Below are 15,645 nucleotides of genomic sequence, written 5' to 3' on the forward strand. Positions count from 1 at the left end.
CAAGGTCAGCTTACTGGAGCCAGGCTGCAGAGAGTTTCCTGAACTGTCACTTTGCAGAAATACCCACACGGAATGACCAGCAGTGGCAGCCTGTCGCTTGCGGAGGTCAATTTTCAGTGCAGAATAGCACTGTCAGATCCTGCTTGAGCAGTTTCCTCTCCTTTGAACCCTATTTCTGATTGCCAGATGCTCAGTCACCATCTGGCCTTCATTCTTCCAAACCTCCCATAAATGGAAGCAAATTTCCAGCAAAAGCTTCCTTGGGGGCATAAGGAAATTAGAGAAAGAATAGACCTGGAGTCCTCTCATGTACTATAAGTCCTCCAGTCAGACTCTGCAGCCAAATTCTCTTTCCTTAGCTCAGTTTCAACATGGTCAGCCTTCTCCCTAGCCTAGAAATTCCTGGTCCTTGCTTTATTCCAGGGCACCTCCCTTCAGTGGAGGCATGTGATACCTAGCCTTGATCTTCCTAACCACAATAAGCCAAAGCATCCCACAGAAAGGGCTGTGCTTCTTGCCCTTCTGCTTTTTTGTGACTGACTTCTGGACAGTAATGGATGATGCTGGAATTCTTTCTGCAGACATTCATGTTTATCCTCCCTCCTCCAAACTCAACAGCATTCTCTCTCTCCCATGCTCTTAATTTCACCCCATCAGCTCAGTCTTTCTGCTGGCCCCTGCTCATTTCTCAAGCCAAGGCTCTGTATGTTTGTAGCCACAAAGCCCAGGGCATGTATTCCAGCATGAAGGGATTTCATGGCTGAGGCCAGGCTGGATTGTGGCTCCTCTCTTGCTGAACGAGGCTGGGTGTGAGTCAGTAAACACTTCTGCTGAGGAAGGTGCAGCTGGAGCCACCACACGACGTAAAGGAGAACATACCTAAACTAACTCCAAGAAAATATAGGGCTGGTGTTTCCGAGGGCACAGTAGCAGCCTCTGAGTCATCTTTCTGCTTGAGTCAGTAAATATCCTTATTAATGGGTGTGCTGCAAAGGCCTTTATTGATCTCTCGCTGCCTTGCCTCTAAAACCTTGCAAAGATGCAGAGGCAGGGAAGGGAGGAATGTTGTTCCCTCCATCCCACACGTGTGCAGGGCCAGGCAGCAAAGCCTTTTGGGGATGTGCTCAGAGTCACACCGAGGATCTGCTGAGGAAAAAATGAGCAAACAACAGGTACTGCAAATCCATAATTTCTGCACGTCCTTTTGCTGCAGAGGTAAATCCCATTAAACCCCACAGAAAACAGGCAGAAACATGGATAGATGACAGGGACAATGCCTGCAATGCAATGCAAGATTTCTCCAAAATTTGTTTTATCTGACTGGTAATGGTCAAAGTTTCTCAAATCTGTAGTCAGTGCAATTTGGTCAGGGCACAGGGGTGAAAAGCCCAGCAGTCAACAGAGATTCCTTGGAGTATCTTTAAGATTGTGGATCTTATAAAACAGTACCCCCTCATTAAAAAAAAAAAGGGAAAGAAAGAAAAGAAGCACACAGAATTACCATTGCTGAGTGTTTCTTTAATAGAATCAGAAACAAATTTTGACCTTGTGGCCCAGAGGTGGGAACACCATCTATAAACTTGCCCAGACATAGAAATGCATTCTGCCTGTCAGTAGGAGTTTGCCATTGAACATGTATATAAAAAAAGGCTGGTGTTACATTAGACCAACATTTTTTAAATGCCACAGCTCACTTTATATGCCATGAACCTTGTTAATGCTGCTAACAAGAAAATTAAAAACTCAAAGCTATAAAAATAGGAATGCCACTCCTAAGTAAATAAATATTCACAAGAACCAAATACTCAGATACAAGCTCTGGAGTGGCTCATGTCCAGGGAGGGAGGAAAAAAAAAAAAAAAAAAAAAAAACATTAACCTGAGTTGTTTCTGGGGCTATAAAAGCTCACTATAGTCAGCAAAATTGTCTCCTGTTGAGTCCTTGCCTTAATTTGACAGGGTGCTTGAGAATCCACATGATAGCATGGAGGAAATCAGGGAGGGTGGGCAGCAAGGAACATGCCAAGGACAATTCTGTCCAGACGACTGGATGGGTCAGGGAGGGTGGGATATTTCTATCTGACTCAAGAACAGACTGTTAATGTGGCAGCAGTGGGGAAAATGTTTCCATCAGAACAGGCCACCTACATATCCTGGCCTCTATTATTGGCTCTGGATCCAAGTTAATAGACCCAGTTTGGGCCCGTAAAACCTAGACTGCGGTGTATCATGAATCTTTTTGACAGCCTGGACTCTGTCCTAGCCCAGGAACTAGAAATTCCAACGATTATTTTTGTCATTTACCTCCTAACTACATTTATTTGGAGTTGCTTATCAATGCAAGCTTTTAATCCCAACGTAAGAATTGTGACCTACCCCTAAGGTTGGGCCCATCATATCTATATGGACTCACCTCTATTTAACCTTGGCAATTAATTTTGTCTTCTAGTCCTTGCTTGTGAAAAGCAATCTTTTTCTTTTCCTTTCTTTACCTCCTGGAAATTTTGAATAGTATATCTTAAAATATAGGATATTTACACACACAATAGACTTCTGTTAGCAGATTTTGGCAAGAAAAAAGAATACATAACCTATGCACTTCTGTATATGAATCTAGAGAAGGTTTTAAAGTGAAGAAAAGTGGGAAAAGAGGAAAAAGGTCCTCCTTCCACCTTTCTGTGAAGCAGGCTTTGGCTTTTCCTAAGGTGTCCCTGACCCAAATCCATCTGGTGTCAATGCTAACCAGAAGCAAGTCTCCATAAGTCTGATGGGCCCAAAACTAAGAATAGTCTCAAATCTTGTTTTATATTTTTACATAAAATATATATTTTATATAAAATATATATTTTATATAATATTTTTTTCCTATTCTTGTTTATATTACAGTGTTAAATGTTGAATTGATAGACCACTCAATGCCCAAAAGAGGACATTTTTAAACCTTTGTGTGTTTATTGACTTCCACAGTGACAGAAAAAGTACTCCTGCTTCTTGTGAGGGGGAAAACCCCAAATCCTCCAAGGCTTAGGCAAACCCTAAACCTTTTCAGAAGAGGGTTGACCATCTCCATACAGGAGGTTTCTGTCAGCCCATTTCTCCAGCCTCTTGAGGTCAGTATGGATGGCAGCACAACCCACTGGTCTGTCAGCTAATCCTAACTGCTCTGTATCAATAGTCATAAAATAAAAATTCTCTCTGATTTATATTCTGATACAGAAAACACCAGCAGTGTGGTAATGCAGCCAAAGAAGAAGCATTTTATGAAGGATATGCAAAATCTTGCAGGTGAGTCAGCCCCTTAAATCAGTAATGATGGCTAAAAAATCCTTGGTTGGTGGATGCAGATGTGTCATCTGCACTGTCTATACTGTTTGTCTTAGAATAAAAGAAAGTGCCATCCATCAGGAGTGCAGTGGTCATGCCTGGAGTTTAGGATCAGACCTCATCTTCTTGTAAGGATGTATGGAATCTTCACAGTTGGAACTTTGGATCTATTGAATCATTTGAAGAAAAAATTATGTAGGGAAAGTCACTTACTCTATAGCCATTTTTATTCTGTTGTTATGATTGAAAAATGGCTTAGAATACCAGAAAAATGCATCTATATAATTATTTAAATCACATTAAATTCTTTCACTGTGTGATATGGATTACTCTATACAATACCACAGCTGCAGCTTTTGTCAGGATGAGTAAGGTATCTTTAACGTTGTTATTTTGTTAGGAGTCTTCCTGCCTCCAGAAATAAGCTGCCTTTTGCCCAGTCCCACTGTTTCCAACAATCAAGCGTAGGATTTAGTTTAAGAACCAGCAAACTATCAGTAAAACATGCTGCTTGAGGACAGAAGATGTACCATCATCTGTGGCAGTGTCTCTCTAGCTTTCCCAGGGATGTGCTTTTCCACCAGCTTTGGGTCTGTTGCATTGCAAAGAGGTTTTAGTTATGCAGATGAGTAAGTAGTGATGTACTTTTATGGCTGTTAGAGCTTCTATTTGGCCTGTATACTTTGTTACATTTTTTAGTTTATTCAGAGTTGAAGAAGCAATTTAGGAGCAATTATGTCCTGAGGAATATACTACTAATAAATAAATTAAACAGTGGTGTAAGTTTCGAGATTAAAGAAAATCGTCTTAAAAACCTGCCCCTGTCTGAAAAGTTAACAGTGTTGTTATATTGAAGATGGCTGAAACTGAGATTACACATTTAAAGTCTTTGGTACAAAATACTCTTTTGTATATGGTCAAAATTGCCTTCCGTGTTAGTTTGAAGAAGTTTTCAGATAAACTCCCCATTGTTGAATGGATGACACCATGTGTCTGCTTCTGTCTGTGTGTGCTGCTTAACCTCTGGAAAGAATAACCAGCATTTCAACTTGGGGTAAAATCAGTTCATTTTTTCATTTTGCAGTCAACAGTAAGGAATTCCAGGCCAAAGATGAAAGCAAAATCCCAGTGGATGAAGTATTTTTTCACAGGTAATGGAATACTTGTGAATGTTCATTTTAAATGTTGTTTTTTTAATGCAGTGCCATTAAAACCCACGGCATTTTGTAAGTATTCTCTGGTATTTCAAGTATTTGCAAATATTTATTAAATTGAATGACATAAGATGATAGTGTTTTTCTTGAACATAATTTTAACATTTGTCAAAAGTGCTTAGGAAAGGGTATCACCTATGAACAAAGGCAATTGGGGCTTGTAGTTTAAGGAAATTAAGTAAGGTGACATTACAATTGAGAAGCCTTAAGTCATGGGTAATGATGAATATCTTGTGGGTTGTAATTCTTGTGCATTAGAAGTATATATAATAAAAGCTGTACTATAGCTTGTTTATGTTATTAGCATCAAAGCTTACTAGAATGGAGCAAAGCAAAAGAAAGAGGAGCTATTTTTCAGGTTTGTATTATTTATGTGTACTATTTAGTTTTGTATTACTTAGAGTTCTTTCTGTTTCTTTGAATTTCCTTTGAGATTATGATATAATAATGCACTGGGACTAAAATTGAAGTGATATGCAATTGGCAAAGATTTGTTTTTATTGGATCAAAATACTGATTACCTATATCTCCTTAGGAAATTATTATTTGACTTAACTTCATTTATTTAAAATTAATTGATACTATAATATTGAGGATTATGCTACTAATAAATAAATAAAATAGTGGTTTCATTTCAAGATTAAAGAAAAGCATCTTGAAAACATACCCATCTGAAAATTTAAAGGTGTTGTCACATTGAAGATGGCTGAAACTGAGATTTACACATTCAAAGTCTTTTGTACAAAGTACTCTTTTGTATATGGTCAAAATTGCCTTCCGTGTCTGGTGGTTCTTTAACATGAAATGAATATGAAAATGGCTGACAGAAGATAAAACTAAGACCCAGAAGAAGTGGGCTATGTGAGAAAATTTGGTAAAACTTGATGGGTGAATGTCTTCTTTATTTTTTCCCAATTACATTCAAGTTGAATTTGATCTTCCTTCTCAGTCTAAGGCAGATTTTTACATCTTTGTTGTGCTCTTTTATAAATTCATTATGTTAAAAATAACTTCTGCCACCTTTGGCCCATGAAATTTCATTGTTTTAAATATTACAGTAGTGACTGATTCTTTGAAAAACAAAGGAAGTACAAGTCTCTGGATTTTAGGTGTGTTTGAAACCATCATTTACAGTTTTCAACCGGCAACATACATGGGAAACAGTTTGCAGATTCTTTAATTAAGAAGCCATAAAAATCATCCTCTGTAGTTTTGTGTCTGAGTGCAATATATTATTTCAGATTTTATTCAAAGTTCGATAAGAAGAGAGAGAAACAAAAGCGTCTGGATGATGAAGAGAGTGTGGAAGATGTGGATGATGATGAATTTGAAAGAGCATTGGGTAAGGCTGTGTTCTTTTTTGCAGTAACTATCCCAGTATATCCAGATTTTTCAAATTACTAATTTATCCTTTTTATAGTTCATATTATGTAAAAGAACCAGATAGATGAATATGGGAGTGGGAGAAAACTGGCTTTCCAGTTGCTCTTTGTGCTACTGCAGACAGCAGTTCCTGCTATGTGCTGGGTGAGCCACCTGGGTGGCTGTTTGGAAAAGTCCTTGCTCCCACCACTGCAGTAGTCAGCTTTCTTGACAGGCTGGGAATTGTCTGATTTTGAACTTACACTCATGAGTGGCAGTTTATGGCCTTTTGTTCTTTTCCTAAGGTAGCCCAAGTAACCTTTTGTAACACGATGTAACATTTACCTCTACTTTTTCTGTACTGCTGGGCCTTTTTCAGTCTTGCTTACAGTTTCTCTTGTCGTTTCTAACATCTTTCATGAGATTATTAATTTAGGAAGGTCATTGGCAAACTTCTGCAGTAGCCTTAGCTCTTCATGTAGCATGTACTTTGCTTTGGAATTAGTGTGTGATTTGTTCTAGAATTTAAATTCGTTAGTGTACCAGAAAATGTCAATTACCATGTCCATTTCAAATTTTATTTATATGTATTAAAAAAAATCCAGTTAACTCTTCATAACTGTTTTGTCCAATATTTTGAGGGAATTCTACATTCTTTTATCAGGGTTCTTAGTAACTCAATTAATTTTGTCTTAGTTACGACAAGAATCTGTTACTAATTGCATTTGTATTTTATTATTAGTATCTCTAATGAGAATTTGGTTCATAAATTCAGCAGCTTAAAATAAGGACCCTATATCTGAAAATTAGATATTTTGCAATGCTAGAGTCATAGAATAGTTTGGGTTGTAAGGGACCTTAAACACCTTCTAATTCCATCCCTCCTGCCATGGGCAGGGACACCTTCCACAGGACAGGCTGCTCAGAGCTCTTTCCAAGCTGGCCTTGAACACTTTCAGGGATAGGGCATCCACAGCTTCTCTGGGCAGCCTAGTGCCTTACTACCCTCACAGTAAAGAATTTTTTCCTAATACCTAATCTAAACTCTTTCAGTTTGAAGCCATTTCTCCTTGTCCTGTCACTACATGCCCTTGGAAAAAAGTCCCTCTCCAGCTCTCCTGTAGCATCCTTTAGGTACTGGCAGGCCACAGTAAGGTCACCCTGCTCCAGGCTGAACAACTTCAATGCTAGGAGAGGTGCTCCAGCTCTCTGGTCGTTTTTGTGGCCCTCCTCTGGACTTGCTCCAACAACTCCATGTACTTTCTGGATGCAATGATTTGCATATTTCTTTGTAGTAATACCATTTTTTTTCTCCCTAGATACTTTTGAAGCTGCTGATAATGCCGTTGTTGGCCAGGATGACCTTGATTTTGCTAGGTGAGACTTCAGATTACTTTTTACTCCTCTTGTCTTAATTTCTGTATAGAGTTTTAATCTGTGAACTAGAGAGACCTTTTTCAGAATGGTTTAGAATGTCACCTTGCAAAAAAGGCAATTATCAGATTTACATTAAGTAAGGCAGGTTTTCTGCATGTCCCAGAGTAGTTCATGATGATTTTGGGATGCTTATAGTCCTTAAATGAGACTTGTAGTATTGGATTGCCATAATTAATTAATTAATTGTTTATTTTATACAATGGAGTGACCCAGTAAGCACTGTAAAATCTTGTTTTTCATTGTCTCAGGTTTCTATCTGAGAATTGCCAAGTACAAAAGGAAGCAGAATGAGGCATAATGGTACTGCTGGCATAGGTACTGGCTGTAACTGGACTTAACACAGTTAATAAACTTTGTGAGATCCAGTCACAGAGCTCAGGTCTCCTAAGTCAGCTCTTCCATTAATCATTTAGGTGGGAAAGGACCTTTAGGTTCATCGAGTCCGATCATAAATTATTAAGCAGCTTCTCTTTTACACAAAGTATATGTAATGCAGCATTTGAATTTGCACAGAGACTTCCCTTGAGGCAACAGCAGAATTAAAGTCTAAACTCCTAGTGAAACCTGAAACATTTTTGTGATCTTGACTGGTGTTTAATAGAGCAGTTTTTGTGTTTTACAGAAAAGACTTTCTGAAAAGGAGCAAACACACAGAGGAGATAAAATACTAAAGCTGTGATTTCTGCTAATTTCAGAATAGCATTCTCTCCAGAACTTCTTAAAAGGGTTGACACAACTGCCTATACTAATGTTGAAAACATACCCGAGTGTATAATACGGATATTTCAGGTCGCAGCCTACATTTCCAGTAGTTTGCAGTGATGTTGAACTTTTCCTAACATAGTGTTTGCCAGTAGATAGATGTCATCTGGATGCAAACTATTTTTTCAGATGAAGTGCCAAGCTTGTTACATCTTCTTTTAGTAATATAAAGAAAAATCCCAAAGGCGGCAAGAAAGGCCAAGGTGGTGAGGGATCTGGTGCTGACTGGGAGGATTCTGATGATGAAGATGACTTCAGCGATCTGGATGATGAGGAAGTCTCCTTAGGAAGTATGGAGGAAGACTTTGAAGAGGATATGGATGAAGAGGGAGGTGTATTTATGGATGTGTCTGAAGATGATGATGACCTAGGTAAAGTGCCATTTGTTACTGAAAAACGAGAAGAAAAAGCTTTAAAAATAGGTTACCTAATATGCAACTACATATGCAAATTCCAGTTATCTAGGAGGGAAGTTTAGCTTTTAAGCAAAAAAATGAGAAGAGACCTTCTCTGTACAATGAAATCTTTAGGAGAAGCATTTCCAGGCACAATCTCCTAGGTGAGAGTGGGAATTAGACATCAGGAACTTCCAAATGAGACATGTTTCTTCCATTCTGAAAATTTATACACAAATAACTGGCTTCAGTAGGCAGAAATATTAAAAGGGCTCAAGGAGGAAAAAAAAAAAACAAGTGATAATTATTTATACACAGTTAATGCTGATTTTTTTTAGATGAAGTAACTTTTATTGGAATGGCTGTCTCACAAGTAACAGCTTACTCTTGTAATATAGCTATGCACTCAAGTTTTTAATACCACTGGAGTAGTAACTGATTCTTGTACCTGCATGGTTTTATCTTTCCACCTGAGCAGCACAGTTTACACAGAATATAGTGCATGTGGCTGGAAAAGCAGAGATTAAATACTCTGGAGTATTTCAATGAATAACTAAAGGTCACAGGAAGATGACTGAGGGTAGAGGAGGTAAACTGTTCATACAGTTGTTAACACAATCTTTCATGAGATTAGTATTTTACCAAACTTAGCATGCAGACATTTGCGGTTTACCTAATGCCTGCTTTTAGCTTTTGTGTTTTATGTATCTTACATCATTCCCTTCTGGTGCTATGGAAACAAAATAAAGAACAGCACACCAAAGACCAATTTTAATGGTCCAGCTTGAGAAAATACTAGATTTGCTTGTGTGTGCTGCCTTTTAAAGATTTAGACCATTATGACAAGTATGCCTAGAAAGGAATTTTAGTCTCTGCTGCACTTTAAATACATGTACATGTGTGAAAATTTGAGACTATTTGGGTTTTTTCCCTATCAGACTCAAACAATGACAAGCAACTGAAATCCGTCAGTAAAAAGAGCAAGAAAAAGAAAGATATTAATTTTGCAGGACCACTGGAAGGTAAGAAAACACTGATATGAAAGCTAAATAGAAATAAAATAGTCCAAAAATCTTTGGAATAGAGGGATTTACTAAGTAGATTATCACATTTTGGATCTAGATTCAGATTTGAATAAACCGTAAATGAAAAGGAGGTTGGCCCCAGCCAGCATAATTCAGAGTAACAATCTGCTGTTGAGGAGCTGAGAGTTGAAGGAAGAATTTTGAAGAAGGATGATGATGTACTGGTGGCTTGTGCATCTGTTACACCTGATGCAGAGATTTGTGCTATTTGATTCTTGGTTGGAAACTCTTTTTTTCCCTTTTCTTTTAGGGGAGGTGGGGAACAAAGATTTGCAACAATTGCTAAATCAGATGATCTCATTAAGAAAAAGTTCTAAATATTTAAAACACAGTAAAACTTCATTTTACTGTCTTTGGAAACCTGAAGTTGTGTCTCATAGAGTAATACTCTTTCTTTGAAGGATCCAGCCGAGGAAAGAAGAGAAAAGTTCAAGATGCTGGTATACTGGCATCTGCAGAAGAGGTGAGTTTGATCCGTGCTAAACAGAAAGTGATCAAGCATTTCACGTGTTGCTTTGTGACAGAATGCTAAAATTTCTCTCTTTAAAGTTTGGATATCTGCTGGATGAAAATGCTGGCTCCAAGTTTGACAATATTGGAATGAATGCCATGGCCAACAGAGATAATGCGAGTAAGTACATGCTGCAAGTAGCAGGCAGTTGTAATGCTGAAATTCACTTTCCCTTCAGGGTCTATACATGAAAACATGAACCACCTTTAACCGGAATACAGGGTCAGAAACCACACACAGAAGGGACAGCAGCTCAAAAGTAAGACCTGACAGTTTTCTCCAGTGATGAGCGATGTCCAGTGCTAAATAATTAAGTGGGAGTAGTGGAGTGAATAAGGTTTCAGAAAAAAGAGAGGCTGTCGTTGGCCATTTCACACTGTAAACAGGGAAAGGCAGGATGCTCTTTGTCAAGCATTTGTGTGAGTTCTGCTCAGGTGAAGTGTCCTTGATTCCTTGGGAAGGGAAGGCATAAGGGGTACTGCTGTATTTACCTACCTATTGGACTGTCTCCTTGCAGTATCAGTGAAGCAGAAAGTCGTTTTCCCAAAGTAATTCTAATGAATTACATGTGTATATGCCGGTTGAATAAACACTGCTCCTAACGCAAATGTGTCTAGCATTAGTAAAATACAAAGCAATCTCTAAAACTCTGAGATGGCAGGGTTTGTTTTGTGAAAAAAAAAAAAAAACCCACAGCTTTCTCAGAATAAAGGGTACTTTGCATTTTATTAACATTTATAAATACAGTATTCAAGTTTTAACTTTTACATGATTGATCTGTGTGCCACTTCATGGTCAGATGTATCCATCGGCTCCTTATTTCTCACCCTTCCTCCTACAGATGTCAAACAGATCCAGTGGGAAATAGAGCGTGACAAGTGGCTTCACAACAGGGATGTGAAAAGCATCATCAAAAAGAAGAAACAGTTCAGGCACAGAGGGCTGAAAAACAAGTACAAAAGCAAGAAATCAAGACGATGAATGGGACATCTTGATGTGGACATTTTAAAAATAATTATTCTTAAATAGTTTTTTATTTAATCACACATCTTTCTTACTTCAGTTCTTGCTGCTTAACCATGCCACCTGGTCATTCTCCCTTATGCCATGAATTCCAGACCGCTCATTGGATTTGTAATAAACTGAAAAATAGGAAAATCCATGTGAGCTCTAAGTGAGACATATCTGACAAGCACCCCCTTTGTGGTTTGTTTTATTCAGTGTATAACCCTCCAGCTCTGAGACCTCTATCCAACAGTCTGACATGACTACAGCCATGCCTTAACAATAAAAACTTCTGCAGTGTCTCCTGGGCAAAGTTTTAAGCCATCCTAAGCTCAGTTGTATATATTAAGATGCAAGAGAAGCTTCAGCCATCCTTCTGAAGCCAATGGCTACAAACTCACCTTCCAGAATGGATGGAAACTTCTTCTGCATTGTGTATCTGAAATCTGACAAGCAAGAAAGATCCCAGTTACTTTCCCAGCATATATTAAGATGAATAATTAAACGCACTATTTTTATAACTAGAGTTGTTTTACCAAAATCTGAGCTCTTTAGTTACAGCCACCATTAAATAATGTGATAGGAATTTATTTTTTAAAAATAATTTCAGAGACTGTATTCAGGTTACTCTTACATGTAGCCCCATCATCCCTGTGTTTTCTGAGCTTCCTCACAATTGTGATTACCAAGTCCAAGCTACAGATTCACAGGAATGCCTCTCATAGACTGAATGCAGATAAAACCAGGAAAATTTTGTGGTTTTGTACAGATTTATATGTTCACTGAATCGTTCCATGGGCTGTTCTGACAACCCAGTAGAAAATCACAGCAGGTTTATGCTATTTTAATTATTTACAGCATCTCATAAAAGAATGTTAACCACTCTAGTACTAACACAAAGCAGTAGAATCTCACTGCTGAGTTCACTGAGCTGTCAGATTAGCTCACTGCACCTTATGGAACTGCAATTATAGAAAATATGCAAATGCACATAAGAATTGCAAAAGAGGATAAAAAACATCCAGCATCAACAGGCTGAAAACATCTATTCTCCATACTTTTGTTACATCTATTTTCTAATAAAAAATACACGGATGGCTGAAATTTAACAGCCCCCATGACATCATCTGGATGCTGGAACACAAATGCAAACTGACCTGAAGGTGAAGCTCACCTTGTACTTGGCATGAAGACCACAGCACTGCTGAAGTGGGTGGATTCTTGCCCTCCCAGCCAAAGCAGCAGCTGCCTTTTGTCAGCTCGCCCTGACCCTGCAGGTAGCAGGACAGGCTCTTTTCCCAAAGGGACACAGATCTGTAACCAGTGCTGCACCCTGCAGAGCCCTGCAGGCAAGTTAAGGCCGCTGCTCTGCAGAGCAAACCTCCTTGTAGCAACCAAACTAGTGCTGTGTTTATTCCTTCTGTGTTACCTGGGCACAGGTTAAGAGACCTGAGGGACCGAAGCGAAATAATCCGGGAGACAACGCTGGCTGTCTCCTGCCAGCCGGGGAAATGTCACAGCGCAGAGGCTGCGAGACCCAGACACAGCCAGGACATCCCTTCAGGGGCTCAACACCAGATGCCCGAAACAGGACTGAGCAATTCCTGCCTCGTTTGCGGACAGCCTCTCTTCCCCTTTAAATCCTTATCTGGCCCAATGCTGTCAGTGTAAAACCGTGCAGGATTCCTCTTTGTTCCTGGAGCGGTGGCGTGCCGCCCCCCGAAGGACTGCTCGCGGGCTTGGGTTTGTGAGATGACAACAGCAGCTCGCTGGCTCGAGGATTTCCCTCCGCGCCCTGTGGCCTGCACTCGGCCCAGCCCAGCTCCGGACCCCGCACGCAGATTTCCTCACGCAACCCGGGCGGAGCGCGGCGCCCGGAGCAGCCTCCCCGGCCCGGCCCGGCCCCCGCCCGCCCCGCCGCACCTCGGCTGCGGTCCATGGCGCGGTAGAGCAGGAGGGCGCCGAGCAGCCCCGCCGCCTCCAGCAGCAGCAGCCCCCGCAGGCCGCGCCGCGCCATGCCCGGGGCGGCGCCTCCCGCCCGCCGCGCTGCGCATGCGCCGCCGCCGCTCGGCCGCGCGGGCCCGGCACGGCCGCGCCGCTGAGGGCTCCGGGCGGCGTGCGGGGCAGAACGTGAGCTGTGTGAAAATCTTCCCGAGAAAGGACGGCTCTGTGGCATATCCGGCCTAAGCGACGAGAACAGTCAGTAATCCCTGAGGCAGGTAACAGGCGAGCGCTAAGTGATGGCTAGGTGTTAGAAATACTTATGGTAGACTTGCCTTGTTAAGGTTAATGCACGATATGCTTCAGTAATCTCAGATCTAGGGAGAGGTTCGTACTGCCGAACGAGAAGAATGATAGTGGACACAAAGACATACAGCAGAACCCCCAAGATAAGGAAGAAACTGATAAAGCAAACTCAGCTCGACTGGGTAAAAGGTAATTTATGGCAGGGACAGATTGTGACCGCCAGCTCATGGCCATGGACCCAAGAAAACCACCGACCCAAAAGAAGAGAAGGACTGAGCATGTTGACTGATTAGCATGAGAGTAGAGGCAACCATTAACTAATAGAAGATAGAAAACTAATAATAAGGGACCCATGTTACGTGAAGCCAATGAACACTAATTCCTTAGTTTTCTAAATTGTACAAATAGTAAAAACTTTTGGTAGTTGGTGTGCTTGATTTGTGGAATACCTTGGAGTGCTCAGGTTTGTGCTACTCTAAAATAAAGAATCAGTTTGTCTCCCAAGTGTCAGGAAAATTAATCCACAATGCCAGAGGTTTATATCCAAAAAGGAGACAGAGGAGGAGTCCTGCAACTTTATTTGAATAAAAGCCATGGGCATTTCCCATGGGGTCTCTCAAATTGTTGGGGGACGCAGCCCCCTTTTTATCCTAAGTTCCTGTCTGCATCTCCCTCTTCCTTTTCCCCATTGGCTGAGGTACTTGGAAGGCACAGGCTTCCCAAATCGCCTGCTCTGTGCTCCCCTGGAGTATGCACCCCCCTTTTGTTATACAAAAGAAAGAAAAACCTACTAATAATTCTATTAAGTCTTGTTCTTTTTCTCTAGGATCAGGAATTTAACATAGCCTTGTCTGAGCAACAGTCTCTGTTGATAGTAACATTTTCTAGAACTAAGGGTTTCTTCTGTTGCTTCCCTATCTGTAAGTTCTTAGCACTATCTACAAGCAGATTCACAATCATCTTATTCCTTGCATTTTCATTATCTTCTATTATTCATATTGCTATTAGCTCATATTATGGGACTGACTTGATTGCCAAAATAAAAGCTCTTCATATTTTCCTTAATACGGACCTGCTTTTTCCACCCTCTGCTAGTGTTTTGTATGATTAGATATAATACTTCTGCTGCTCATTCTTACAGGGTGATTATTTTTCCAATTCTCTTTTCCCTGGTGGCTGAGTTTGCAAGTGTTGCTTGTACTCAGTGGGATTTCTTAGTAAACTAATTCCTGCTCTGAGGATTTTAAGTGAACAGGATCAACCCAAGCAGCAGAAGCTTAGGGTTGTTGGAGAAAACATGGATCCAAGAAAGGGATTCATTGCATTATAATCGTAGCAGTTGTGGCTTTACCAGAGAGAATCCTGGGTCAGGGTCTCATTTAGCAGATAGAATTTGCATTGTTTGACAAGTTCTGATCTGGAAAGAAACTGTAGTGTATTTAGGGGCTTAAAAAGTATGTCCATAGTATTTAGGGTGAATTTATAGCACCTGTGAGACAGAGCACTGAACTGTAAGAGGCCAAATAAAAAAGGAGCAGGCACAAAATGTGAAATATGCAGCTTTATTTTAAAGAGCCCATAATTGTGGGAGGATGGATTGTAGGAGAATAGAGATAGTGCTGAAGGCAGTTTTTCCCCTGAGAGTTGCAGCTGTACTAATTACCAAAGAGCAGGAACAGCCTTGCCTTTAATAGGCCACAGCTGTGTCCAATAAGGAGGGTCCAGTAAGGATGGGTGTTATAAAAGAGTGGGTTAGTTGGTTGAGTGCAGAGCTGGAGTCAGTTGGCTGTGCTGCTGTGAGGAGTAAGGGATTGGTAGAAGTCAGCCAGCTGTGCAAAAGAAAAAAAAGGAGTTAGTGTTGTGAGAAGCTGCCCATGAGACCTCACAGAGAAAATGTATGAAAGTCCTACAGCAAGGTATTAAACTAATGGTGACAGTCGGTTCCCATCCACCCGTGATTGGTGCCAAGCACCAATGCCAGCAACTGGTGGCCTGTACAGGGATGAATTCCAACACATAATCCCTTTGGGTTTGGGTCCAGACTCCTGCTGGACCCTACACAGAGGCTGTTTGTCATATCTTGGTGCTGGCTTTTATTTCTCATGGAGTTTGGATGAGTTCAGGTGTGGGGACATGATACAGGTTGTCTCTGACATGTAGTAACTCAGTAAACCTCTCCTGGTCAGAGCGAAGGATTAGTAGATTAAAAAAAAAAGAGATCTCACACTGTTGAAGTTGTTTGTGGTAGCTCAGCAGGGGAATATTTTACTAAAGACCACTGCCTGTTGTTCAGTAGGAGAGGAG

General features: G+C 40.5%; 2 protein-coding genes across 6 annotated transcripts in view; one reads left to right on the plus strand and one right to left on the minus strand.

Annotated features, from left to right (window-relative positions):
• The window catches only part of LOC144246041 (CCAAT/enhancer-binding protein zeta-like), a 104,493-nt gene extending 93,079 nt beyond the window's left edge, over positions 1–11,414 (plus strand). For 3 of the 5 annotated variants that reach the window (XM_085577052.1, XM_085577051.1, XM_085577050.1), the window contains 10 exons: positions 2,967–3,109; positions 3,216–3,284; positions 4,408–4,474; positions 5,779–5,879; positions 7,219–7,276; positions 8,261–8,469; positions 9,432–9,515; positions 9,980–10,041; positions 10,128–10,209; positions 10,931–11,414. In XM_085577052.1, coding sequence (XP_085433178.1) covers positions 3,236–3,284; positions 4,408–4,474; positions 5,779–5,879; positions 7,219–7,276; positions 8,261–8,469; positions 9,432–9,515; positions 9,980–10,041; positions 10,128–10,209; positions 10,931–11,070 — 852 coding nt within the window. In that variant the 5' untranslated portion in view covers positions 2,967–3,109; positions 3,216–3,235 and the 3' untranslated portion in view covers positions 11,071–11,414. The remainder of the gene's footprint in view (positions 1–2,966; positions 3,110–3,215; positions 3,285–4,407; positions 4,475–5,778; positions 5,880–7,218; positions 7,277–8,260; positions 8,470–9,431; positions 9,516–9,979; positions 10,042–10,127; positions 10,210–10,930) is intronic. The other 2 variants (XM_077781961.2, XM_085577054.1) reach the window with 2 other exon arrangements.
• On the minus strand, positions 10,787–13,139 carry LOC144246042 (protein CEBPZOS-like). Its single transcript, XM_085577057.1, has 4 exons — positions 13,018–13,139; positions 11,496–11,540; positions 11,148–11,231; positions 10,787–11,031 (listed from the first exon to the last, which is right to left on the minus strand). Exons 1-3 carry the CDS (start codon positions 13,109–13,111, stop codon positions 11,149–11,151), a joined length of 222 nt encoding a protein of 73 aa, XP_085433183.1. The 5' UTR covers positions 13,112–13,139; the 3' UTR covers positions 10,787–11,031; position 11,148.
• Positions 13,140–15,645: the final 2,506 nt, after the last annotated feature.

Source organism: Lonchura striata, chromosome 3, assembly GCF_050655825.1.
Source record: "Lonchura striata isolate lonStrDom1 chromosome 3, ASM5065582v1, whole genome shotgun sequence".
NCBI classification, from domain to species: domain Eukaryota; kingdom Metazoa; phylum Chordata; class Aves; order Passeriformes; family Estrildidae; genus Lonchura; species Lonchura striata.

Coding starts and splice junctions, on each gene's coding strand:
- LOC144246042 (XM_085577057.1), bottom strand. CDS start 13,111: ATGGCGCGGCGCGGCCTGCGGGGGCTGCTGCTGCTGGAGGCGGCGGGG. Junction 11,541..13,017: donor CGCCATGGACCGCAGCCGAG/GTGCGGCGGGGC, acceptor CTTGCTTGTCAG/ATTTCAGATACACAATGCAG. Junction 11,232..11,495: donor GTTTCCATCCATTCTGGAAG/GTGAGTTTGTAG, acceptor CCTATTTTTCAG/TTTATTACAAATCCAATGAG.